This window comes from Nerophis ophidion, linkage group LG23, assembly GCF_033978795.1.
Source record: "Nerophis ophidion isolate RoL-2023_Sa linkage group LG23, RoL_Noph_v1.0, whole genome shotgun sequence".
Taxonomy (NCBI): Eukaryota; Metazoa; Chordata; class Actinopteri; order Syngnathiformes; family Syngnathidae; genus Nerophis; species Nerophis ophidion.
In genome coordinates, this window is record NC_084633.1 from 25,471,701 (window position 1) to 25,497,860 (window position 26,160).

The 26,160-nt window shown below is 37.2% G+C and overlaps 1 protein-coding gene across 1 annotated transcript in view; it reads left to right on the forward strand.

The window, feature by feature from the left end:
• Positions 1 to 1,033: 1,033 nt before the first annotated feature.
• ldlra (low density lipoprotein receptor a) overlaps positions 1,034 to 26,160 on the forward strand; it is a 40,125-nt gene continuing 14,998 nt past the window's right edge. The window contains exons 1-14 of the mRNA XM_061885343.1: positions 1,034 to 1,183; positions 10,561 to 10,686; positions 12,987 to 13,109; positions 17,317 to 17,697; positions 19,655 to 19,777; positions 19,849 to 19,971; positions 20,062 to 20,181; positions 20,249 to 20,374; positions 20,470 to 20,641; positions 21,978 to 22,205; positions 22,263 to 22,381; positions 22,452 to 22,591; positions 22,655 to 22,796; positions 25,986 to 26,129. Coding sequence (XP_061741327.1) covers positions 1,129 to 1,183; positions 10,561 to 10,686; positions 12,987 to 13,109; positions 17,317 to 17,697; positions 19,655 to 19,777; positions 19,849 to 19,971; positions 20,062 to 20,181; positions 20,249 to 20,374; positions 20,470 to 20,641; positions 21,978 to 22,205; positions 22,263 to 22,381; positions 22,452 to 22,591; positions 22,655 to 22,796; positions 25,986 to 26,129 — 2,122 coding nt within the window. The 5' untranslated portion in view covers positions 1,034 to 1,128. The remainder of the gene's footprint in view (positions 1,184 to 10,560; positions 10,687 to 12,986; positions 13,110 to 17,316; positions 17,698 to 19,654; positions 19,778 to 19,848; positions 19,972 to 20,061; positions 20,182 to 20,248; positions 20,375 to 20,469; positions 20,642 to 21,977; positions 22,206 to 22,262; positions 22,382 to 22,451; positions 22,592 to 22,654; positions 22,797 to 25,985; positions 26,130 to 26,160) is intronic.

Consider the following 26,160-nt stretch of genomic DNA (forward strand, 5'->3'; position numbering starts at 1 on the left):
ACTTTTTCATTTACAGCTATTTGTTAACTGAAATAATTTGCAATTTTAATCTGTACTAATCATGTTTTTTTCCCCTGAAATAAAATACAATTAAATTATTTGAAAAATACCTCATGTAATAATATATTATTATAAAATAAACAATTCCTAAAAAAAATATTTTTGTTTTATTTTTCAATTGAAAAATAATGACTCAAAAAGGAATAACATTTATAAAAAAATATTAACTTATGATTTACTAACGTATACTCATTTGGGGTAATTATTTCCAAAAAAGCACTGGTCCAAGTCTTTGCTCTAAAACTGAAACTTGAAAGATATAAAAGTGGGCCGCCAAAAACATCCATTTTCTCAGGAGCCCTCGGTTGTAGTACACATTTTCCACCACTTGTGGCAGTAATGACAACATCAAACAAACAGAAGAGCTAAAGTCGTAGAGAGGTTTATCAAGCGCAAAAATTATGACAAAAAAGGTGAAGCTGTGTTTTCATTGGCACTTTAATTTTATTAACAGTTTATTTCATAAACATTTATTTATTTTAGCAGGAGATAATTGTATTGATTCATTTATTTTAATGCAGTTTATTCGGCTAGTACTTATTTTTATAATCAGGCTGACCTAAGCCTCAGGTTTGTGTTAAATAAATGATATTTTGTAACTAATACATAAAGTTTCAAACTGTAAGTAAGTCAGATATAATTATTGACTAAGTTTGTCAAAAAGGTTAAGACGACCTGGTTTAGGTCTCCAAACCCCAGCGAAACTATTTGACAAGTTTACTTTTACAGTAGAAGCGTGTTTTGCACAAGGGGTCAAAAAGTCAGGGTCCCCAGAAAAAAAAAAGTGGTGTTTCCACTGCCACGTGAGCGCTCACCAACCGGGTTAAACTCTCGCTTCAAAAAGAAAAAACTCCGCCCCTGGCTCGTTTGAGTCTGTTGTGGCCCACAAATCACACCACCCCAAAGCCCGCCTTCACTCTGACGCGGGGGCCCCCCTTGGCCCCTCCCACCCACCATAGAAATGGGCTCCCATGTTGTTGGCAAACATTGCAGACTGCAGGAGCACAGCGTCTCTCACCTTTGCTCCGTCCGAAATAATTTACATATTGTCCTCACGTCGCGGACGCAATGGGACCCTTTTTCGCCCTGTCGGCGCTTTTGGCCTGCTCTCTTCTTCCTACAGGTGAGTTCATTATCACCTGTGTTTAATTATATCACTTGTGTTTAATCATAGCACGTGTGATTCATTATAACACCTGTGTTTAGAAAGTGTATTTGTTCTCGCTGCATGTGACTATATATGTAAATGTGTATATGTATGTAAATGTAAATATATATATATATATATATATATGTATATATATATATATATATATATGTATGTATGTGTGTATATATATGTAAATGTGTATGTATATGTAAATGTGTATGTATGTATGATTGTATATATGTAAATGTGTATGTATATGTAAATGTGTATGTATGTATGATTGTATATATGTATGTGTTTAAAATGTATTTGTGTATATATATATGTATGTGTGTATATATGTAAATGTACATATATGTATATGTGTGTATGTATACGTTTATGTGTATGTGTGTATATATATATATGTAAATGTCTATATATGTATGTGAGTATATATATATATGTGTATGTATGTATTTATATGTATGTGAATATGTGTACATATGTATGTGTGTATATATAATTATATGTATATATATACATATATATGTATATATATATATATGCATGTATATATACATATGTATGTGTGTATATATATATGTAAATGTGTATGTATATGTAAATAGTATATATGTATGTGTTTAAAATGTATTTGTGTATATATGTATATGTATATGTGTGTATATATGTAAATGTATATATATATGTGTATGTGTGTATATGTGTGTATGTATACGTTTATGTGTATGTGTGTATATAAATGTAAATGTCTATATATATGTATGTGAGTATATATATGTGTATGTATGTATTTATATGTATGTGAATGTGTGTACATATGTATGTGTGTATATATAATGTATATGTATGTATATATATATATCTATATATATACATATGTATGTATATATATATATATATATATATATATATATGTGTGTACGTGTGTATATATATGTATATGTGTGAAAATGTGTATGTGTGTTGAAATATGTGTGTGTATGTATGTATGTATATATATATATATATATATATATATATATGTATATCTGTGTATATATATGAATGTGTGTATATGTGTATGTGTATATATAATGTATATGTGTGTGTATATATTTGTATGTGTGTACGTGTGTATGTATATGCGTGTATAAATGTATGTGTCTATATATGTATAAATATGTGTAAATGTGTGTATACATGTGTATGTGTGTGCGTATATTTATACACATATGTATATGTGTGTATTTATATATATATATATTTATATATGTATATATATATATATATATATGAATGTGTGTATACATGTATATGTGTATGCATGTTTAAATGTATATACGTGTGTATATATGTAAATGTGTGTGTGTAAATGTGAAACGTGTACATGTGTAGAAACGTGTAAATCTGTGTATATGTGTACGTGTGTGGAAATGTGTGTGTGCGTGTATATATATATATATATATATATATATATATATATATATATATATATATATATATATACACACACACATATACAAACGCACATATACATATATAAGTATATATGTATATGTGTGTATATATAAGTGTGTATATATATATACAGTATATATATATATTTTTTATATATATACAGTATATATATATATATACAGTATATATATATATATTTATATATATATACAGTATATATATATATATATGTGTGTATGTATATGTATGTGTGTATACGTATACACGTGCATATATGTGTATGTGTGTATATGTGGGTGTGGAAATGTGTGTATGTGTGTGTGGAAGTATGTGTGTTTGGGTGAGATGATTGGAGGGTTTGGGCTGCAGGAATGTAGGTCAAATCTCCGTCTTCCTCGGGATGAAAATATTCCAAAGGTTGATTTATCACCTTGAACATGAGCCAGAAAGTCCTTTAAGGCAGCTCCATCAGTTTTTGGTTTGTTTTGTAGTCTTCCTAAACCGTTTTTTTTTTAATCAATCCCACAACTGGTTCTGCAAAGAAAGTGAGGACTTTGAAAAAGTGTTCCAACGGAATACTTGCAGGCTGTTGATAAGCATCCTAACAAACCAGCGTGACGCAACACCCCAACTGGTTTCTTTTTCCTGCTTGACTTTGGAATCGTGCACATGAATGCCATTCCTCTACTGGACCCTCCGATGCCAACACGTTGTCAGACCAGTTCTCACATGTTCTGGGAACTGGCGAGTGGTGAAACGTGTTCCAACTGGTCGCCCATTCAGTTGCATGCAGAATCATCTGTGACTACCCCTATGTTACACACGCTATCTTTTATCATGCTAACAGTTAGCATGCTGGTAGCAAGATAGCATCAAGTAACAATATCCATGACTTTGTTAAATGCCTTCAAAGTTGGCTAAAATGTTAAGTTAGCATACTCATTTAATTGGCTGAAATAGTAGCCTGTCAACAGCTAGCTTGTTAACAGTTAGTAGGCTAGCAATGTGAATGTTGTCTGTCCATCTGTGTTGGCCCTGCGATGAGGTGGCAACTTGTCTAGGGTGTACCAAGCCTTTCACCAATTGTAGGTGAGATAGGCGCCAGTGTCCCCCGCCACCCCACAGGGAATAAGCGGTAGAAAATGGATGAATGGATATATATATATATGTATATATGTATATATATATATATATATATATATATATATATATATATATATATATATATATATATATATAAAATTCATAACTACATATTGTTATGAAGATGTCCGATACTCTGCGACGAGGTGGCAACTTTTCCTGGGTGTACGCCGCCTTCCGCCCGATTTTAGCTGAGATTTCTATGCCACATCAATGTGGAATGCACTCCCAACAGGTGTAAAAGTAAGTGCATCTCTATATTCCTTCAAAACTGCTCTAAAACAACACCTCCAGGCCACTTCCACACTTTACTAATACCCTCCTCCATTCACATCCCAGCTCCCTGGATTATAAACAACCTAATGTAAATAATCAAAAGTACTTCTAATGTATGTACTGTACTTGTTCTTATGCTATGTGAACTCACTATGTTCACTGCTGGCTGTACATATCCTACTAAATAAGACCTACACTGTTTCAATGTCCACATTTCTCTGTTGATGCAATTGTTGATGACTGAAGTACTGATATCAACCAAATAATAATTAATAATTCAATGTATATACTATGATGATTAACCTGTGTGATGACTGTATTATGCTGATAGTATATATTTGTACCATGAATTGATTAACGTGGACCCTGACTTAAACAAGTTGAAAAACTTATTCGGTTGTTACCCTTTAGTGGTCAATTGTACGGAATATGTACTGAACTGTGCAATCTACTAATAAAAGTATCAATCAATCAATCAATAGGCACCAGCGCCCCCTAAGATCCTAAACGGAATAATCGGTAGAAAATGGATGGATGGATGGATGTCTGATACTACATTATATATATATATATATACTTTCAGTGTGTATATTTTACATATTACATATATATGTATACACTTGCAAATCGTGGCTTTAAGGTCAAACAACAACAACAATAACGGAGTGCGTGGCGTGAGTACAGGAGCGCTCCATGAAAAAGCGATTAGTGCATGAAAATAATTCAAGTCTCCATTCCAAGCAAGCATCTTCCCCTCCGCCGCCATCTCCACACATGGCTTTTACACACATGGACAAATATTCTTTTGAAGGACGCGGCCCACTTCCACAAGGCGCCATATGTTCTTCTTCTGGAGGATTTATAGCTCCGGCAAGACGGTCAGGAGTAATAAAAAGTCACGTTTTTTATCCTCGACATTCTTTAAGGTTGTAAACGTGTTGGAGAGTCGCCTCTGATTCTGCCTGCTTACTGGAAGTAGGACCCCACTGTTGTTGTCCACGTGGGGTCTGGCTGGGAGCTCCCTCCTCCTCCTCTCCCTCCTCCACCCAGGGAGGAACTGCAGGCACTTCAGGCTTTCAAAGCCTTGAGGGCCTCCAGGGCCTTTAAACTAATTACAACTATCATGTACTGATGGACTCTAAATATCATGTACAGTCTGGAGGTATGAAAATAAAAGTAATAGATATTGTTACCTAGCGCTATCTTGCTAGTATGCTAACTATAAGATTTTGGAAAAAATGTTGGAGGTATGAAACTAAAAGTAATAGATATTGTTACCTAGCGCTACCTTGCTAGTATGCTAACTATGAGTGTGATAGCATTTTAGCCAATTTTGTAGGTATGAAACTGAGAGTAATGGATATTTTTACTTGCCGCTATCTTGCTGGCATGCTAACTATTAGCATTTTAGCGTTTTTTTTTTTTTACGTGTGAAACTAAAAAGTAATAGATATTGTTACCTAGAGTTATCTTGCCAGTATGCTAACTATGGGTATGACAGCAGTTTAGCCAATTTTGTAGGTATGAAACTAAAATTAATGGATATTGTTACTTTGCGCTATATTGCTGGCATGCTGACTATACGCATTTTAGCCAATTTTGTTGGTATGAAACTAAAAGTAATAGATATTGTTACCTAGCGCTATCTTGCCAGTATGCTAAATATGAGTATGACAGCAGTTTAGCCAATTTTGTAGGTATGAAACTAAAATTAATGGATATTGTTACTTGGCGCAATATTGCTGGCGTGCTGACTATAAGCATTTTAGCCAATTTTGTAGGTATGAAACTAAAAGTATTAGATATTGTTAACTTGCGCTATCTTGCTAGTATGTTAACTATGAGAATGATCGCATTTTAGTCAATTTTGTAGGTATAAAACTAAAATAAATATGTATTGTTACCTAGTGCTATCTTGCTAGTATGCTAACTATGAGTATGATAGCATTTTAGTCATTTTTGTAGGTTTGAAACTAAACGTAATAGATATTGTTACCTAGCGCTATCTTGCAAGTCTGCTAACTTTGAGTATGATAGCATCTTAGCCAATTTTGTAGGTATGAAACTAAAAGTAATAGATATTGTTACCTGGCGTTATTTTGCTAATACGCTAACTATAAGATTTTGGAAAAAAATGTTGTAGGTATGAAACTAAAAGTAATAGATATTGTTACCTAGCACCATCTTGCTAGTATGCTAACTATGAGTGTGATAGCGTTTTAGCCAATTGTGTAGGTATGACTGAAAGTAATGGATATTGTTACTTGTCACTATCTTGCTGGCATGCTATCTATTAGCATTTTAGCCTTTTTTTAAGGTATTAAACTAAAAAGTAATAGATATGGTTTCCTAGCGCTATCTTGCTAGTATGCTAACTATGAGTATGACAGCAGTTTAGCCAATTTTGTAGGTCTAAAACTAAAATTAATAGATATTGTTACCTTCCGCTATCTTGCTAGTATGGTAACTATGAGTGTGATAGCATTTTAGCCGATATTGTATGTATGAAACTAAAAGTAATAGATATTGTTACCCAGTGCTTTATTGCTGGCATGCTATTAGCATTTTAGAAAAATGTTTTTATATATGAAACTAAAAGTAATAAGTAATGTTACCTGGCGCCATCTTGCTAGTATGCTAACTATGAGTATGATAGCATTTTCGCCAATTTTGTAGGTATGAAAATAAAAGTAATAGATATTGTTACCTAGCGCTATCTTGCTGGCATGCTAACAATTAGCATTTTGGAAGAAAACATTTTTACGTATGAAACTAAAATAAATAGATATTGTTACTTGGTGCTATCTAGCTAGTATGTTAACTATTAAAACGATAGCATTTTAGCCAATGTTGTAGGTATGAAACTAAAAGTAATAGATATTGTTACCTAGCGCTATCTTGCTAGTATGCAAACTATTAGATTTCGGAAATATTTTTTTTTACGTATGAAACTAAAAGTAATAAATATTGTTACCTGGCGCTATCTTAGTAGTATGCTAACCATTCCATTTTGGGAAAATGTTTTTACGTATGAAACTAAAAGTAGTAGGTATTGTTACCTGGCGCTATCTTGCTAGTATGCTAACTATGAGTATGATAAGATTTTCGCCAATTTTGTAGGTATGAAACTAAAAGTAATTGATATTGTTACCCAGCGCTATCTTGCTAGTATGCTAACTATAAGATTTTGGAAAAAATGTTGTGGGTATGAAACTAAAAGTAATAGATATTGTTACCTAGCGCTATCTTGCGAGTATGCTAACTATGAGTGTGATAACATTTTAGCCAATTTTGTAGGTATGAAACTGAAAGTAATGGATATTTTTACTTGTCCCTATCTTGCTGGCATGCTAACTGTTAGCATTTTAGCCTTTTTTTTCTACGTATGAAACTAAAAAGTAATAGATATTGTTACCTAGCGCTGTCTTGCTAGTATGCTAACTATGAGTATGACAGCAGTTTAGCCAATTTTGTAGGTATGAAACTAAAATGAATATTTATTGTTACCTATTGCTATCTTGCTAGTCTGATAACTATGAGTACGATAGCATTTTAGCCAATTTTGTAGGTATGAAACTAAAATTAATGGATATTGTTATTTGGCACTATATTGCTGGCATGCTGACAATAAGCATTTTAGCCAATTTTGTAGGTATGAAACTATAAAGTAATAGATATTGTTACCTAGCGCTCTCTTGCTAGTATGCTAACTAAGAGTATGACAGCAGTTTAGCCAATTTTGTGTTTATGAAACTAAAATACATATTTATTGTTACCTATTGCTATCTTGCTAGTATGCTAACTATGAGTATGATAGCATTTTAGCCAATTTTGTAGGTATGAAACTAAAATTAATGGATATTGTTACTTGGCGCTATATTGCTGGCATGCTGACTATAAGCATTTTGTCAGTTTTGTTGGTATGAAACTGAAAGTAGTGGATATTTTTACTTGCCGCTATCTTGCTGGCATGCTAACTATTAGCATTTGAGCCTTTTTTTTTAACGTATGAAACTAAAGAGTAATAGATATTGTTACCTAGCGCTATCTTGCTAGTATGCTAACTATGAGTATGACAGCATTTTAACCAATTTTGTAGGTATGAAACTAAAATAAATATTTATTGTTACCTATTGCTATCTTGCTAGTATGCTAACTATGAGTACGATAGCATTTTAGCGAATTTTGTAGGTATGAAACTGAAAGTAGTGGATATTTTTACTTGGCGCTATCTTGCTGACTTGCCAACAATTAGCATTTTTTTTTACGTATTAAACTAAAAGCAATAGATATTGTTACCTACCGCTATCTTGCTAGTATGCTAACTATGAGTATTACAGCATTTTGGCCATTTTTTAGGCCTAAAACTAAAAGTAATAGATATTGTTACCTAGCGCTACCTTGCTAGTATGCTAACTATGAGTGTGAAAGCATTTTAGCCAATTTTGTAGGTATGAAACTGAAAGTAGTGGATATTTTTACTTGGCATTATCTTGCTGGCTTGCCAACTATTAGCATTTTTTTTTTACGTATGAAACTAAAAGCAACAGATATTGTTACCTAGCGCTATCTTGCTAGTATGCTAACTATGAGTATGACAGCATTTTGGCCAATTTTTAAGTCTAAAACTAAAAATAATAGATATTGTTACCTAGCGCTATGTTGCCTGTATGCTAATTATTAGTATGTTAGCCTTCTAGCCAATTTTGTAGGTATGAAACTAAAATAAATGTTTATTGTTACCTAGTGCTATCTTGCTAGTATGCTAACTATGAGTATGATAGCATTTTAGCCATTTTTGTAGGTTTGAAACTAAACGTAATAGATATTGTTACCTAGCGCTATCTTGCTAGTCTGCTAACTTTGAGTATGATAGCATCTTAGCCAATTTTGTAGGTATGAAACTAAAATTAATGGATATTGTTACTTGGCGTTATATTGCTGGCATGCTGACAATAAGCATTTTAGCCAATTTTGTAGGTATAAAACTAAAGGAAATAGATATTGTTACCTTGCGCTATTTTGCTAGTATGCTAACTATAAGATTTTGGAAAAAAATGTTTAGGTATGAAACTAAAAGCAACAGATATTGTTACCTAGCGCTATCTTGCTAGTATGCTAACTATGAGTATGACAGCATTTTGGCCAATTTTTAAGTCTAAAACTAAAAATAATAGATATTGTTACCTAGCGCTATGTTGCTTGTATGCTAATTATTAGTATGTTAGCCTTCTAGCCAATTTTGTAGGTATGAAACTAAAATAAATGTTTATTGTTACCTAGTGCTATCTTGCTAGTATGCTAACTATGAGTATGATAGCATTTTAGCCATTTTTGTAGGTTTGAAACTAAACGTAATAGATATTGTTACCTAGCGCTATCTTGCTAGTCTGCTAACTTTGAGTATGATAGCATCTTAGCCAATTTTGTAGGTATGAAACTAAAATTAATGGATATTGTTACTTGGCGTTATATTGCTGGCATGCTGACAATAAGCATTTTAGCCAATTTTGTAGGTATAAAACTAAAGGAAATAGATATTGTTACCTTGCGCTATTTTGCTAGTATGCTAACTATAAGATTTTGGAAAAAAATGTTTAGGTATGAAACGAAAAGTAATAGATATTGTTACCTAGGGCCATCTTGATAGTATGCTAACTATGAGTATGATTGCATTTTAGCCAATTGTGTAGGTATGACTGAAAGTAATGGATATTGTTACTTGGCACTATCTTGCTGGCTTGCTAACTATTAGCATTTTAGCCATTTTTTAAAGTATGAAACTAAAAGTAATAGTTATTGCTACCTAGCACTCTCATGCAAGTATGCTAACTTTGAGAATGATAGCATTTTAGCCAATTTTGTATGTATGAAACTGAAAGTAATGGATATTGCTACTTAGCGCTATTTTGATGGATGTGCTAAATATTAGCATGATCGCATTTTAGCCAATTTTGTAGGTATGAAACTAAAAGTAATGGCTATTGTTACCTAGCGCGATCATGCTGGCATGCTATTAGCATTTTAGAATTTTTTTTTTACGTATGAAACTAAAAGTAATAGATGTTGCTACCTAGCACTCTCTTGCTAGTATGCTAATTATGAGTATGATAGCATTTTAGCCAATTTTATAGGTATGAAACTGAAAGTAATGGATATTATTACTTGGCGCTATATTTCTGGCATGCTGACTATTATCATTTTAGCCAATTTTGTAGGTATGAAAGTAGCATTTTAGCCAGTTGTGTCATAGGTATAAAATGAAAATTAATGGATTGTAGCTGAGATAGGCGCCAGCGCCCCCGCGACCCCAAAAGGGAAAAAGCGGTAGAAAATGGATGGATGGATGGATGGATATTCTAATTGGCATTACTACAGCTTGCTAACATGCTAACTGTTAGCATCAGTTGACAGGTCACAATTTTTATAAAAACATTTTTAAATTGTCGGCACAAATCGTCATCCGTATTTTTATCTACCGTCCACAGATGCGTTGATAACATGTGGTAACCAGCAGTTCCCGTGCGGGAATGGGCGATGCATCACAGTGAGATGGGTGTGTGACGGCACAGATGACTGCGGGGACGCCACAGACGAGCTTCCGGCGACTTGCTGTAAGTATGAAAATAATCATTTAGTGCCTTACTTTGTGTGAGCATTCATAGAGTCTTGCTAGCATGCTAACTGTTAACATGCTAGCTGTTGACAGGTTGCCGTTTTAGCCAACTAAATTAGCATGCTAACTGTTAACATATTAGCCAACTTTGTAGATATAAAAATAGAAGTCATAGGTATTGTTTCTTCACACTGTCTTGGTAGCATGCTAACTCTTAACATGCTAGCTGTTGACAGGTTGCCCTCTATCCATTCATTTTCCAATGCTTATCATTTTGGAAAATTAAATTAGCACGCTAGCTGTTAACATTTTAGCCAACTTTGTAGTTGACAAACTAAAAGTCATGGATAATGTTACTTTCTGTTTTCTTGCTAGCATTCCAACTGTTATAATGCTAGCTGTTGTCAGGTTGCCATCCATCCATCCATCCATTTTCTAACGCTTATTCCCTTTCGGGGTCGCGGGGGGCGCTGGCGCCTATCTCAGCTACAATCGGGCGGAAGGCAGGGTACACCCTGGACAAGTCGCCACCTCATCGCAGGGCCAACACAGATAGACAGACAACATTCACACTCACATTCACACACTAGGGCCAATTTAGTATTGCCAATCAACCTATCCCCAGGTGCATGTCTTTGGAGGTGGGAGGAAGCCGGAGTAGTCAGGTTGCCATTTTAGCTAATTAAATTAGCATGCTAATTGTTAATATTTTAGCAAACTTTTTAGTTATAAAATAAAAGTCATGAGTAATTATTACTTTGCAATATTTTGGTTGCATGCTAACTGTTAACATGCTAACTGTTGAAAGGTTACCCTCCAGCCATCCAATTTCTACCGCTTATCATTTTAGCCATTAGCATGCTAACTATTATCGTTTTAGCCATCTTTGTAGATAAACAACTAAAAGTCATGGATATTGTTACTTGGCACTATATTGGTAGTATACTAACTCTCAAATGCTAGCTGTTGACGAATTGCCATTTTAGCCAATTAAATTAGCATGCCAACTGTTAACATTTTAGCCAACTTTATAGATATAAAACTAAAAGTCATGGATATTGTTATTTGGCACTATCTTGGTAGCATGCTAACTCTTAACAGGCTAGCTGTTGACAGATTACCATTTTAGCCAATTAAATTAGCACGCTAACTATTAACATTTTAGCCAACTTCGTAGATATAAAACTAAAAGTCATGGATATTGTTACTTGGCACAATCTCGGTTGCATGCTAACTCTTAACATGCTAACTGCTGACAGATTACCTTTTTAGTCAATTAAATTAGCACGCTAACTGTTAACATTTTAGCCAACATTGTAGATATAAAACTAAAACTCATGGATATTGTTACTTGGCACTATCTTGATAGCATACTAACTCTCAAATGCTAGCTGTTGACAGATTGCCATTTTAGCAAATTAAATTAGCAGGCAAACTGTTAACATTTTAGCCAACTTTGTAAATAATAAAATAAAACTCATGTGTATTGTTACTTCGCACTGTCTTGGTAGCATGCTAACTGTTAACATGCTAGCTGTTGACAGGTTACCCTCAATCCATCCATGTTCTACCGCTTATTATATTAGCTGTCATGCTAACTGTAAACATTTTAGCCAAATTTGTAGATATACAACCAAAAGTCATGGATACTGTTACTTGGCACTATCTTGGTTGCATGCTAACCGTAAGCATGCTAGCTGTTGACAGATTGCCATTCTAGCAAATTAAATTAGCATGCTAACTGTTAACATTTTAGCAAATGTAAATAATAAAATAAAACTCATGTGTATTGTTACTTCGCACTGTCTTGGTAGCATGCTAACTGTTAACATGCTAGCTGTTGACAGGTTTCCCTCCGTCCATTCATTTTGTACCGCTTATTTTCGGCAATTACATTAGCATGCTAACTATTAACATTTTAGCCAACTTTCTAGATATAAATCCAACAGTCATGGATATTGTTACTTGGCACTATCTTGGTTGCATGCTAACTCTTAACATGCTAACTGTCGACAGGTTACCCTCCAGCTATCCAATTTCTACTGCTTATCATTTTAGCCAATTACAATAGCATTCTAACTGTTAACATGCTAGCTGTTGACAGGTTCTCACTTCAGCCGATGAACGTAGTATGTTACCTTAAAATTTTTGCCATGGATAATGTGACCGAGACAGTAAATTGTGTGTGCGTGTGTGTGTGTGTGTGTGTGTGTGTGTGTGTGTGTGTGTGTGTGTGTGTGTGTGTGTGTGTGTGTGTGTGTGTGTGTGTGTGTGTGTGTGTGCGTGTGTGTGTGTCAGTGGCCAGAACCTGCAGACCAACAGAGTTCAGTTGTGCAGACCGGCTGCACCAGTGCATACCGAGCACCTGGCGCTGTGACGGACAGGCAGACTGTGAGAATGGAGCTGATGAAGAGAGCTGCGGTGAGGAGTCTTTACACAAAATAAACTGAAAAATAAAAACATGCCTGGGCCGTTCGGTTAAATAAAAACACTAAATTTGAAAATAAATTGATATTACGACACGTAAGGAGGAAACAGTTTCAAAAAACAATTTGAAATGTGGACTCGTCATACCACAGAACACTTTTCCACTTTGCATCAGTCCATCTTGGATGAGCTCGGGCCCAGCGGGTGTTGTTGATAAATGGCTTTGGTTTTGCATTGTAGAGTTTTAACTTGCACTTACTGATGTAGCGACCCACTGTAGTTACTGACAGTGGTTTTCTGAAGTGTTCCTGAGCCCATGTGGTGATATCCTTTACACGCTGATGTCACTTTTTGATGCAGTACCGCCTGAGGGATCAAAGGTTCGTAATATCATCGCTTACGTGCAGTGATTTCTGCAGATTCTCTGAACCTTTTGATGATATTACGGAGTGTAGATGGTGAAATCCCTAAATTCTTTGCAATAGCCGGTTGAGAAATGTTGTTCTTAAACTGTCGGACCTTTTGCTCACGCATTTTTTGACAAAGTGGTGACCCTCGCCCTGTCATTGTTTGTGAATGACTGAGTATTTCATGGAAGCTTCTTTTCTACCAAATAATGGCACCCACCTGTTCCCAATTAGTCTGTTCACCTGTGGGATGTTCCAAATAAGTGTTTGATGAGCATTCCTCAACTTTCTCCGTCTTTTTTGCCACTTGTGCCAGCTTTTTTGAAACACGTTGCAGGCATCAGATTCCAAATGAGCTGATATTTGCAAAAAATAACAAAGTTAACCAGTTCAAACATTAAATATCTTGTCTTTGCAGTCTATTCAATCCAATGTAAGTTGAAAGGGATTTTCAAATCATTGTGTTCTGTTTTTATTTACTATTTACACAACGTGCCAACTTCACCGATTTTGGGGTTTGTCGTCTGAACAGGTTTTTAGACCATCTATGTTGATATCTGGCTTGTGAAACTACGCCTCACACTTGTATAAAAAGGGTTCCAAGTACAATGAAACATTTTATGTTTTTTTTTTTTTTTTTCCGCCAACCGTTTAATTTACAGTTTGCCGACCCCTGTTTTAGTGAGTCAAAAAACGCAGGCTTTTACTGGAGTTATTGTGCTTCTTTCTTAAGCACATCCTTCCACTACAGTAAGTTGCGTTCTAGTGTGAGTTTTTTGTTCACTTTTACGGTCTTCTTCACCTCCTAAAAAGTTGCAATCCCCCCACTCTGCTTTGCTGTGCCGCTGCCTTTTTAAAACAAACTTTTGCAGCGCACATACACTTGTCCAATGCATGTTGCCACAAATCCAAACCACTGACAACATTATTTAGTTTTCCTTTGGAACAAACGTCTCGTTCTCGTTGGCGTTAGCATTAGCCATGCTGTGCTATGTCTGTGGATCTGAAAATGATGCCAGGGCAAGATGAGAAATGCATACATCGGTTGCAACGGAAAAAATGGAAAGCATCGATAAAACCTGGAAGCCACAAGACATTGATCTAAGCTTGATTATATGTTCATTTCCTTTAAAAGTGACTTTGAAACAACGTTCCAAAATAGTTGTGGGGGGCGTGGCCTGCGGACCTGCAGCAAGCTGGGTGTGCCAGGACTGGCTTCGAGATTAGCGACAGGTGCTTGGATGACACACCTGGGATTGCTTATCTAGTCACCTGTCACTCTGTTAAAAGGCAGCAGCCGGAAAGGAAAGGGCAGTTGGTGGTGGAGGGCGAGCGTGAGCGAGTCAGACGACACACTGGAGGGAAACCATTTGGGTTCTCAATTAAGTAAAAAGACGATGGCTGGAAAGCACCAAAAAAGACTTATATTACAAAATAAAGCATTGTTCAGAACAATGAACGAAGCTGATTGGTGGTCCAAAAAACACGGAAGCGAAGTCTTCCACAGTCATGTTTGTGAATTGAGACAACGTTGATGTCTAACATTGAATTCCACGTTGTTGGTTAGGAAATGACCAAATTTCAATTGTAAAACCAACGTCACAACCTGACATTGATTAAACGTTGTCAAAAAGCATGTTGTTACAACGTATTTGTGTTGTCAAATATTGGTTGGGAAATTGTGACGGTACAGGGGGAAGAAGACGGCGCGAATGCAGGGATGTCGTTTTAGCTCTATTTATTTGTTTGACAAAAGTATGGAGTGTGAAACTAATCCAAATGTGTGTGGTGTGCGAGTATGTGTAGGGATCGGCTGTTGAGTGTCACCGGTAGTGTTGAGCGAGGTGCGGAAGTCAAAGACAGAAAGGCAAGCTCAGAGATCCGTGGTCAGGCGTGAGGTCAAGGGCAGGAGCGAGGTGTCAAAGACCGTTTCTCGGCGAGAGGTCGAGATCCAATAGGCAGCCAGGGAACCAGAGGGAATACGGGGAGACAAGACACAAATCTTGTGACACGGCAACTAAGGAATGCTGCTGGATGACCACAAGGGGCACGAGACAAATGAACACAGAGGGGAAGAAACACAGAGAGAGTGTGCATAGAGCTAGAGATTGTCAGCTTACAGTATTGGAAGAAGAAACTATGTTCTGGCCCAAAACGCAGGTTTGCGCTGGCTTAAGAAGCCCAGGAAGCTCATCAGCGACAGGTGTGTAGATTGCTGATTGTTTGCAGCTTCTGGCTGCAGCATGGGTGGCGCGGCGCGGGAGCGTGTTTGGAGGTGCTCCCAGCGCAGCGCACAGATGAATGCGCACAGTTATGCGTCCGGGTCGTGACAGAAATGACCAAAATGACCAAATTTCAATGGTTGAAACAAAAATGTTGTCAAAAAGCATGTTTTTGTAATTGTTTTGTAGAATATTGGTTGGAAATTGTTACGGTACAGGGGGAAGAAGACGGCGCAGAATGCAGGGATGTCGTTTTACCTCTATTTGTCTCAATTTTACAAAAGTATAGAGTGTGAAGCTAATCCAAATATGTGTGGTGTGCGACTATGTCTAGGGATTGGCTGTTGAGTGTTACTTGTACTGTTGAGCAAGGTGCGGAAGTCAAAGGGAGAAAGGCAAGCTCGGTGGTCCGAGGGCAGGCGCGAGTTCAAGGGCAAGAGCGAGGCGTCAAAGTCCGTGTCCAGGCGGGAGGTCGAGATCCAAGAGGCAGCCAGGGAACCAATAGGGAACACGGGGAGACGAGACACACTGTCACGTATGCGCGGCGCACTTGGTTGCGCAGATTTGCCACCTCTTGGATGCACAACGACCAGACAGGCAGGATTGCAGGTAAGAACTTGATTTTAATGCAAAAATAAAATAACACTGGTACAAAAAGATAAAATAAAGCGCGTGCCTACGCACGGAAGCTAACGCTAAACTTACCAGGATACAAAAAGGTCCAAAACGGGGACGTGCCGAACGCACGCAAAGCTAAGACGGGACTTAGCACAAACAAAGCAGAGATAAGCAGAGAATACATACGTTACGTGTTGCATAAAGCAAACAATGAGCCGAGGACAAACTAAGGAATCAGGTGGGCTTAAATACACAAATAATAATCCGAAAGAGGTGTGGGACAGGAGCCCGTGAGGAGGAGCACATTACGTTGCCATGGTGACTAAAACAAACGAGGAAGTGCTCAAACACAAGGATCGGCAGTAGTCCAGAAACAAACATGATGAAAAACATATCAAAAGGCAAAACCATAAACGATCCGCATCGCGGATCGTGACACACACAGCTCGTGACGCAGGAAGGGAGGAATGCTGCTGGATGACGACAAGGGACTTTGAGACAAATGAACACGGAAAGGGAAGAAATACAGGGAGAGAGAGAGTGTGCATTGGGCTAGAGATTGTCGGCTTATTGTACTGGAACAGGAAACTACGTTCTGGCCCGGAACGCAGGTTTGCGCTGGCTTAAGAAGCCCAGGAAGCTCATCAGCGACAGGTGTGCATATTGCTGATTGTTTGCAGCCGGCAGCACGCTTGGAGGTGCGCTCAGCACAGCGCACAGATGAATGCGCACTGGAATGCGCCCGGGCCGTGACAGAAATGACCAAATTTCAATGGTCAAATCAACGTCAGAACCCAATATTGATTAAACGTCAAAAAGCATGTTTGTTTCAACGTTGTATTTGTGTTGCACGTCAGGACTTTAGTCAACAAGCTGTTTCAATGTCTCGTGGTTTTGTGGCCAAGGTCTAGTTCTAGTCCACTTGAAAAACATGTGTCTAATCCTGTGTCCCAGGACCCAGACGCTGCACCAAGTCCGAGTTCGCCTGCGCAAACGGCCAGTGTGTGTCGTCCTCGTTCGTGTGCGACCATGAAGAAGACTGCAGCGATGGCAGCGACGAGGCGTCCTGCCCGCCAGTCACCTGTAGCGCCGCTTCCTTCCAGTGCAACAACAGCCTCTGCCTGCCGCGCCTCTGGGCCTGCGACGGAGACGCCGACTGCACGGACGGCTCGGACGAGTGGCCCCAGAACTGTGGCTCGGTGGCGCCCGTCCCCGCTCGGATGCACCGCTGCTCCCCGCTGGAATTCCGCTGCCGCAGCGGGGAGTGTGTCCATGGCAACTGGAGGTGCGACGGAGGAGCGGACTGCCTGGATCGATCGGATGAAGCCGGCTGTGGTATGTGGATCCAAAATGAAATATCCATACCAGATCTTCATGCTCGAATATCCATCCTCAAAGCAAGGTATCGACACTTTTGATACTTTAGTAGGGCCGAAAAATCCAAGTATGCAGCGGCCATAATGATATTTTTTAATTACAAAAAAGCTAAAAAAAAAAGGTTGTGTCCGCAATGTATTATAGGTGACCAAGTATATTATTATTAATTAATAGTTAGAACATTTCAGCTTTCTCTCTTGACATAAACATTTTTTGGCTTTATTCTTAAATGTTTACTATTGTTTTTCCCTTTTTAAGCATAGAATTAGAAATAATAGTGATAAAATGATTGTGTAAGTGCATAACTTAGTGTGTCAAATATTCTGCCTGTATGAAAATATGCATTTTTAGTTACAGATTTGACAGATTTTATTAAGGTTGTTCATAAGATTGTATTTTATTTTTTAAATAACTAACTGAACTTTCTTTATATTTTAAGTGTATTTCATTCATATTTTGAGATCTGCTAATATTGTGGACGAGGGCTGTCCAAACCTTTCCCAACAAGGACTGCATACTGAAAAGTCAAATATGGGGGCTCATTTTGATATTTTTTTTATTTAAAAAAAAAAAGCTAAAAATGGTATATATATATATATACATATATATATATATATATATATATATATATATATATATATATATATATATATATATATATATATATATATAAAGCTAAAAATGGTATATATATATATGTATGTATATATATATATATATATATATATATATATATATATATATATATATATATATATATATATACCATTTTTGTCTTTATATATATATATATATATATATATATAAAGACAAAAGTTCATGTTATTTTTAGGTCACTAAATATATTATTATTATTATTGGTTAGAACATTTCAGCTTTTCCTCATTACATAGACATCTTTTTTTTTTTTTTTTACATTTTTACTAGTGTTTTTCCCCCTGTAAGAATAGAATAAAAATAATAATAATATGATTGTGTAACAGCATAACTTCAAATACATCTGTAACTTAATTATCAGTTACAGATGTATTTTATTAAGGTTGTTCATAATTTAGTATTTTGTTTTTCATTGAAGATTTTCTAATATTTTAGATCAATCGTGTCTCAACTTTTCCCAACAAGGGCCACATGCTTAAAAAAGTCAAGTATGGGGAGTCATTTTGATATTTTTTTATTTATTTCGAAATATGCTAAAAATGTTATATATATACACATATATATATATATATATATATATATATATATATATATATATATATATATACTGCGATGAGGTGGCGACTTGTCCAGGGTGTACCCCGCCTTCCGCCCGATTGTAGCTGAGATAGGCGCCAGTGCCCCTCGCGACCCCAAAAAAGGGAATACGCGGTAGAAAATGGATGGATGGATGGATATTTATATATATATATATATATATATATATATATACATATATATATATATATATATATATATATATTATTAGCAATACTTTGTTCATACTTTAAGTGTATTTTATTTTTATTTTGAAAGCTTTTAATATTTCAGACCAGGGATGTCTAAACTTTTTCCACCCCAAGGCTGCATACTGAAATTTTTTTTCTTTTTTCATCCCCAAAAAATGCTTAAAAAACATTAATTTAAAGACAAAACTAGGAGACGAAGTATAAATAAATGGTAATTATTACAAACGTTTGTAGTTTAAAAATTTCAGCTTTTTCTCATTATATTCCAATAATTTTGCTCTTTTTGGTATATTTTTACCATTCTTTTTTGGACAGATATATTACTCTTTGAAAATACCCAACTTTTAAAACTTTAGCAGACACATTTAGTATATTTGCACAAAGTATTGCTGAAACCAGCCTGAATATTACTTGTTATATTACTGGTATTGTTTGCTTCAAACCTTCTCATGACTGCTTCCCGATTCTAGTGCGACCCACCTGCAGTCCCGATGAGTTTCAATGCGACGACGGCGCTTGCATCCATGGCAGCCACCAGTGTGACGGGCGGTACGACTGCAGGGATAGGAGCGACGAAACCGGCTGTGTTAATGGTAGGCAGATACCTTAAAAACACACACCCCAACGTGTAATTTCCTTAACTTGGCTGATTTGCCTCACGCAGCGACCCGGTGTGAGGGTCCAGCCCGGTTCAAGTGCACCAGTGGGGAATGCATCAGCATGGAGAAGGTGTGCGACAGACAGCGTAACTGCAGGGATTGGTCGGATGAGCCTCTGAGGGAATGTGGTGAGTACCGTGTCATTACTGACAGGAGAATTAGCACCGTTGTTTACTATCTGGGGGGAAAAACAATATTTGTTTGTACTCTTACCGCAGGCTCCAACGAATGCCTCATTAACAACGGGGGCTGCTCTCATATCTGCAATGATCTGAAGATCGGCTTTGAGTGTGTGTGCCCCTCCGGATATCGCCTGGTGGACAAAAAACAATGCGAAGGTAAAAAAAGGAGGTTATCCGTCAACAGACAACTCAAATGTCACCTCTTCTTTATCTCTAAAACCAGATATTGACGAGTGCGCCGACCAGGAAAGCTGCACCCAGATCTGCATTAACCAAATGGGAAGTTACAAATGCGAGTGTGAGGAGGGCTACCAAATTGACCCAGCAACCAAAGCCTGCAAAGTTACGGGTAATAAAAAAAAACTAAAAAAAAACTTGTTTTCTTTGCAGAGTGATTGTTGACAAAAAGTGACACATATTCAAGTGTCCTGGCTGACCCCGCAGGTACGATCCCCTACCTTCTCTTCACCAATCGACATGAAGTCCGAAAAATGACTTTGGACAAGAGCGAGTACACGCCCGTCATACCGCGACTGAAAAACGTTGTGGCGCTGGACATGAACATGGCCACCAGAGAGATCTACTGGTCAGATATGTCCCAGAAGAAGATCTACAGGTGAGGGGAAGTATCTTTGTAAATAAGTTGCTACAACATCCGACCTGCTCTGCAGAAAAAGGGCCTTTCTGCCTATGTTACACGCTCGTCATGTTCTTCAACTATTGTCTCACGCCCGTGTTGTTTTGATATGGCCAGACACACCTGCATCTGAGAGAAAGTTTGATCTTATCAGCAGACTGTGCCATGCACACTTTCAAGAGTTTGGGATGGGAAAAAAGAAATGACTAACTGTCATAACAATACGTAGATGCTGCTTGGGGCAACAGTTGAAATGCGTTCATGAGCGACTGACTTTTTAATTAGATTTTTTTGTATTTATACTATTTATTTATTGTTATTGAAGTGTTATTCATGCTGTTTATTTATCTTATCTCATTATAGTTCATTTAATTTGACTTTATAGTAACTGACTTTTTCCATTTCTTTTTTTTCTTCTTTATTCTTTATTCTTTTTCTTTTCTTTTTTCCTTTTTTCTTTTTTCTTTTTTTTCTTTTTTCTTTTTTCTTGTCTTTTTTGTTTTCTTTTTTCTCTTCTTTTCTTTTCTTTTCTTTTCCTTTCTTTGATTTCAATATTGTATTTATTCCATCTGTTTATTTGTTATATTATCCATCCATCCATTTTCTATTTTATATTAGATTAGATTACATGACACTACATTAAATTACAATACATTATATAATATGATATTATATATATTACATATATTATATGTATAATACATTGATCAAATATATTATATATAATACATTATATATAATACAATATATATAGTATATTGATCAAATATATGATATATAGTTTACATAATATATATATATAATAGTATAATATATATATATACTGTAAATATATATATGTATATATACTGTATATATATATATATACATATATATATATATATAAATAAAATAGTATAATATAATAAAATAATGGTTCGATCAGTGGAGCTAGCCCCGCAGGAATATATTATATAATATATTATAATATATATATATATATATATATATATATATATATATATATATATATATATATATATATACATATATATATATATATATATATATATATATAGCATAACATAATATAATATAGTATATAATATAATAAAATAATGGTCCGAGCAGTGAAGCTAGCCCTGCGGAGCCGATGCGGAGCACCACAAGGTCTTTATTGAAATAGTTGTTTTTTCTTCTATACGTTTTGAGGCCTTGAACATGCACTAAAAGTCCCCATACTCTGCAGACACGCACGTATGGGGAAACATACATCGTATCTTGTATTTCTGCAACAGTGACTAAAAAAACCCCTTCTGCTTCTCTCTGATTCCAGAGCTCCAATGGATTCAGCGGAGGACCCCAGCCACCACACCACAGTGGTCGGCAACGATATCGACGCGCCTGAGGGCATGGCCTTTGACTGGATCCATGGCAACCTGTACTGGACCGACAGCATCCGCAGCACCGTCTCCGTGGCAACTGCCGATGGTCGTCGGCGTAAGACCCTCTTCGACCGAGGCCTGTCTAAACCTCGAGCGATTGTGGTCGACCCTTTCAGCAAGTAAGCCGTCTTCCTCCAGCGTTTTGACGACAGGAACTGATGCATTTATCCTCGCAGCTTCGCGTACTGGACAGACTGGGGCAATCCCGCAAAGATCGAAAAGGGCGGTCTGAACGGGGGCGACCGCAGCGCTCTGGTCACCGACAACATCGTGTGGCCCAACGGGATCACGCTGGGTAAACTCCAGTCGCTCGGCTTCTCTTTACCTTCCCTTCCAAGCGCGACTGACCCTGTGAACCCCACCAGACCTGTTGAACCAGCGGCTCTACTGGGTGGACTCCAAGCTGCACACCCTCTCCAGCGTGGACATGCACGGCGGCGGGCGGCGCACCCTCGTCGTCGACGAGCACAAGTTGAGCCATCCGCTGGGACTCGCTGTGTTTGAGGTATGAGGTGAAAGTAATACGTGGTGTTCAAACGAGAACTAATCGTCCTTTGTGCACTTCCAGGACCGAGTGTTCTGGACAGACATCAGCAACAACGCCATCCTGAGCGCCAACCGGCTGACTGGTGCGGACATCACTCCAGTGGCGGAGCACCTGACTTCACCAGAGGACATCGTGGTCTACCACAACGTCAAACAGCCTGCTGGTATTGTACATTCTTGTCCACTAGACCAGTGTTTTTCAACCTTTTCTGAGCCAATGTACATTTTTTTGAGTTAAAGGCACACCACCAGCAGAAATCATTAAAAAAACGAAACTCGGTTGGCAGTAAAAAGTCGCAATTGTTGGATATGACTTTAAACCATAACCAAAGTAGATATACTGTCACCCCCTGTCACATTACGCCCTGACTTATTTGGAGTTTTTTACTGTTTTCCTGTGTCTCGCGCTCCAATTTTGGTGGCTTTTTCTCATTTTTGGGTATTTTCCTGGAGCAGTTTCATGTCTTCCTTTGAGCGATATTTCCCGCATCTACTTTTTTTTAGCAATCAAGAATATTTCAATTGTTTTTATCCATCTTTGTGGGGACATAGTTGATTGTCATGTCATGTTCGGATGTACATTGTGGAGGTCGTCTTTGCTCCACAGTAAGTCTTTGCTGTCGTCCAGCATTCTAATTTTTGTTTACATTGTAGCCAGTTCAGTTTCAGTTTCGTTCTTCATAGCCTTCCCTAAGCTTCAATGCCTTTTCTTACTGGCACTCACCTTTTGTTTATTTTTGGTTTAAGCATTAGATACATTTTTACTTTCACAGTGCCTCCCGCTGTTTCTGACATTGTCATGATCTGTGGTCTGGATTATGTTTTTGTTAGTTTTGGACTCTTTTAGTTCATGTTTGCGCTACTTTGTTTGTTTAGATACCATGGCGACTCATTAGTTTCACCTGCCGCTGGTGTTCAGACACGCACTGGCTCTAATTAAGAGTCTATTATTTAGGCCTGTTTTTGCCAGTTAGTCATCCTGGCGTCATTGCTCTTTTCATGCCACAGTTTCATGCTCGTTTCATGACATTGCTTAATTCACGCTGCTCGTTCCATATGCGATTCCAAGTTTTGAAAGTTATTTGTTTCATGCCACAGTAAGTTTTGTTAGTTCTATGCCATAGTTTGGTTAGTTGTTTTCATGTCTATAGTTTCATGTTCTAAGTTTTTGCCTTAGCTTCTGCGTGCGATAGACACGCTTGCCTTCGGTTTTTTTTCAGTTTTTTGTACTTCGTTGAGTGTTAGTGAATAATTAAATATGTTCCTACCTGCTACCTTTGTCCGGAATAGTCCGTTTGCATCCCCGGAGAACAACCCCCCACCCAAGACAGACATCTGCAAAGCAATATTATATTTATATTATATTATATTATATATATTTTTTAACCAAATAGGTAAAATTAGCTAATCTCCCACAGCACACCAGACTGTATCTCATGGCTAACTAGTGTGTCGCGGCACAGTGGTTGAAAAACACTGCACTAGAGGGCAGCCACATACCAGTGTTTTTCAACCACTGTGGAAAATACTCAATTTCACCTAATTGGCCTAAAAAATATTTTTTTGCAAACCAATAATTATAATCCACAAGAACTGTGCCGTTGTGGAGTGTCTGTGCTTTATGGCGATCGGCAGAGTGACCATGTAATACTCCTCCATATCAGTAGGCTGCAGCAGGTAGCTCATTGCTGTGTGGCCTACTTTGAGAATTAGTGGTGCATTAGTGGCGCAATTGCCTCATATTTGGTCATTTTTTAACATTTTCTGTAGTGGAATTTTTTTAATTAAAAAAAAATGTGCCTCGGCTCAAAAAAGTTAGAAAAACACTGATATAGACGATAAAAACTATATGAACTTTTTGACTGGGGGGGCCCGCATTGGGCTTAAAAGAATTGCCGATATATAGACTCAGGATCAAGGGTTGGAATTGGGGGTTTAAGTCACCAAAATGATTCCAGAGCGTGGCCACCGCTGCTGCTCACTGCTCCCCTCACCTCCTAGGTGGTGGAACAAGGGGATGGGTTAAATGCAAAGAGTAATTTCACATCACCTAGTGTGTGTGTGACTATCAGTGGTACTTTAACTTAACTTTAATGTCTAATGGATATATACTGTACAGGCCAAAAGTTTGGACACACCTTCTCATTTCAATGTGTTTTCTTTATTTTCATGACTATTTACATTGTCGATTGTCACTGAACGCACCAAAACTATGACACTTGTGAAGTAAAAACCCTTTCAGGTGACTACCTCTTGAAGCTCATGGAGAGAATGCCAAGAGTGTGCAAATCAGTACACAGAGCAAAGGGTGGCTATTTTGAAGAAACTAGAATATAAAACGTGTTCTCGCTTATTTCACCTTTTTTTGTCAGGTATATAACTCCACACGTGTTCATTCATAGTTTTGATGCCTTCAGTGACAATCTACAATGTAAATAGTCATGAAAATAAAGAAACCCCATTGAATGAGAAGGTGTGTCCAAACTTTTGGCCTGTACTATATACAAACCCCGTTTCCATATGAGTTGGGAAATTGTGTTAGATGTAAATATAAACGGAATACAATGATTTGCGAATCATTTTCGACCCATATTCAGTTGAATATGCTGCAAAGACAACGTATTTGATGTTCAAACTGATAAACTTTTTTTTTTTTCAAATAATTATTAACTTTAGAATTTGATGCCAGCAACACGTGACAAAGAAGTTGGGAAAGATGACAATAAATACTGATAAAGTTGAGGAATGCTCATCATTCACTTATTTGGAACATCCCACAGGTGTGCAGGCTAATTGGGAACAGGTGGGTGCCATGATTGGGTATAAAAGCAGCTTCCGTGAAATGCTCAGTCATTCACAAAGAAGGACGGGGCGAAGGTCACCACTTTGTGAACAAATGCGTACATAAAACAAGAATGGGGAAGAATTCCACCTGAAACGCTTAAAAAATGTGTCTCCTCAGTTCCCAAAGGTTTATTGAGTGTTGTTAAACGAAAAGTTGATGTAACATAGTGGTGAACATGCCCTTTCCCAACTACTTTGGCATGTGTTGCAGCCATGAAATTCTAAGTTAATTATTATTTCCAAAAAAATATAAAGTTTATGAGTTTGAACATCAAATATCTTGTCTTTGTAGTGCATTCAATTGAATATGGGTTGAAAAGGATTAGCAAATCATTGTATTCCGTTTATATTTTACATCCAAAACAATTTCCCCACTGATATGGAATTGGGGTTTGTATATATATATATATTGTCATAGATTGGCGACCATGTCAGCCATTCCTGAAGTCATCTAATTTGACTACTTAGTTAAAAAAACGTATTCATAATAGAACGAATGTTTTTGACAGGGAGAGACTGGTGTCAGGTGTCCAACGGTGGCTGTGAGTTCATGTGCCTGGCTGCACCACAAGTGGGCAGACACCCGCCAAAATATACCTGCGTCTGCCCGGATGCCATGGTGCTCGCCAGTGACATGAGGAGATGTCTACCAGGTGGGTCAGTCGCTGCAGAACGTTCGGCGTA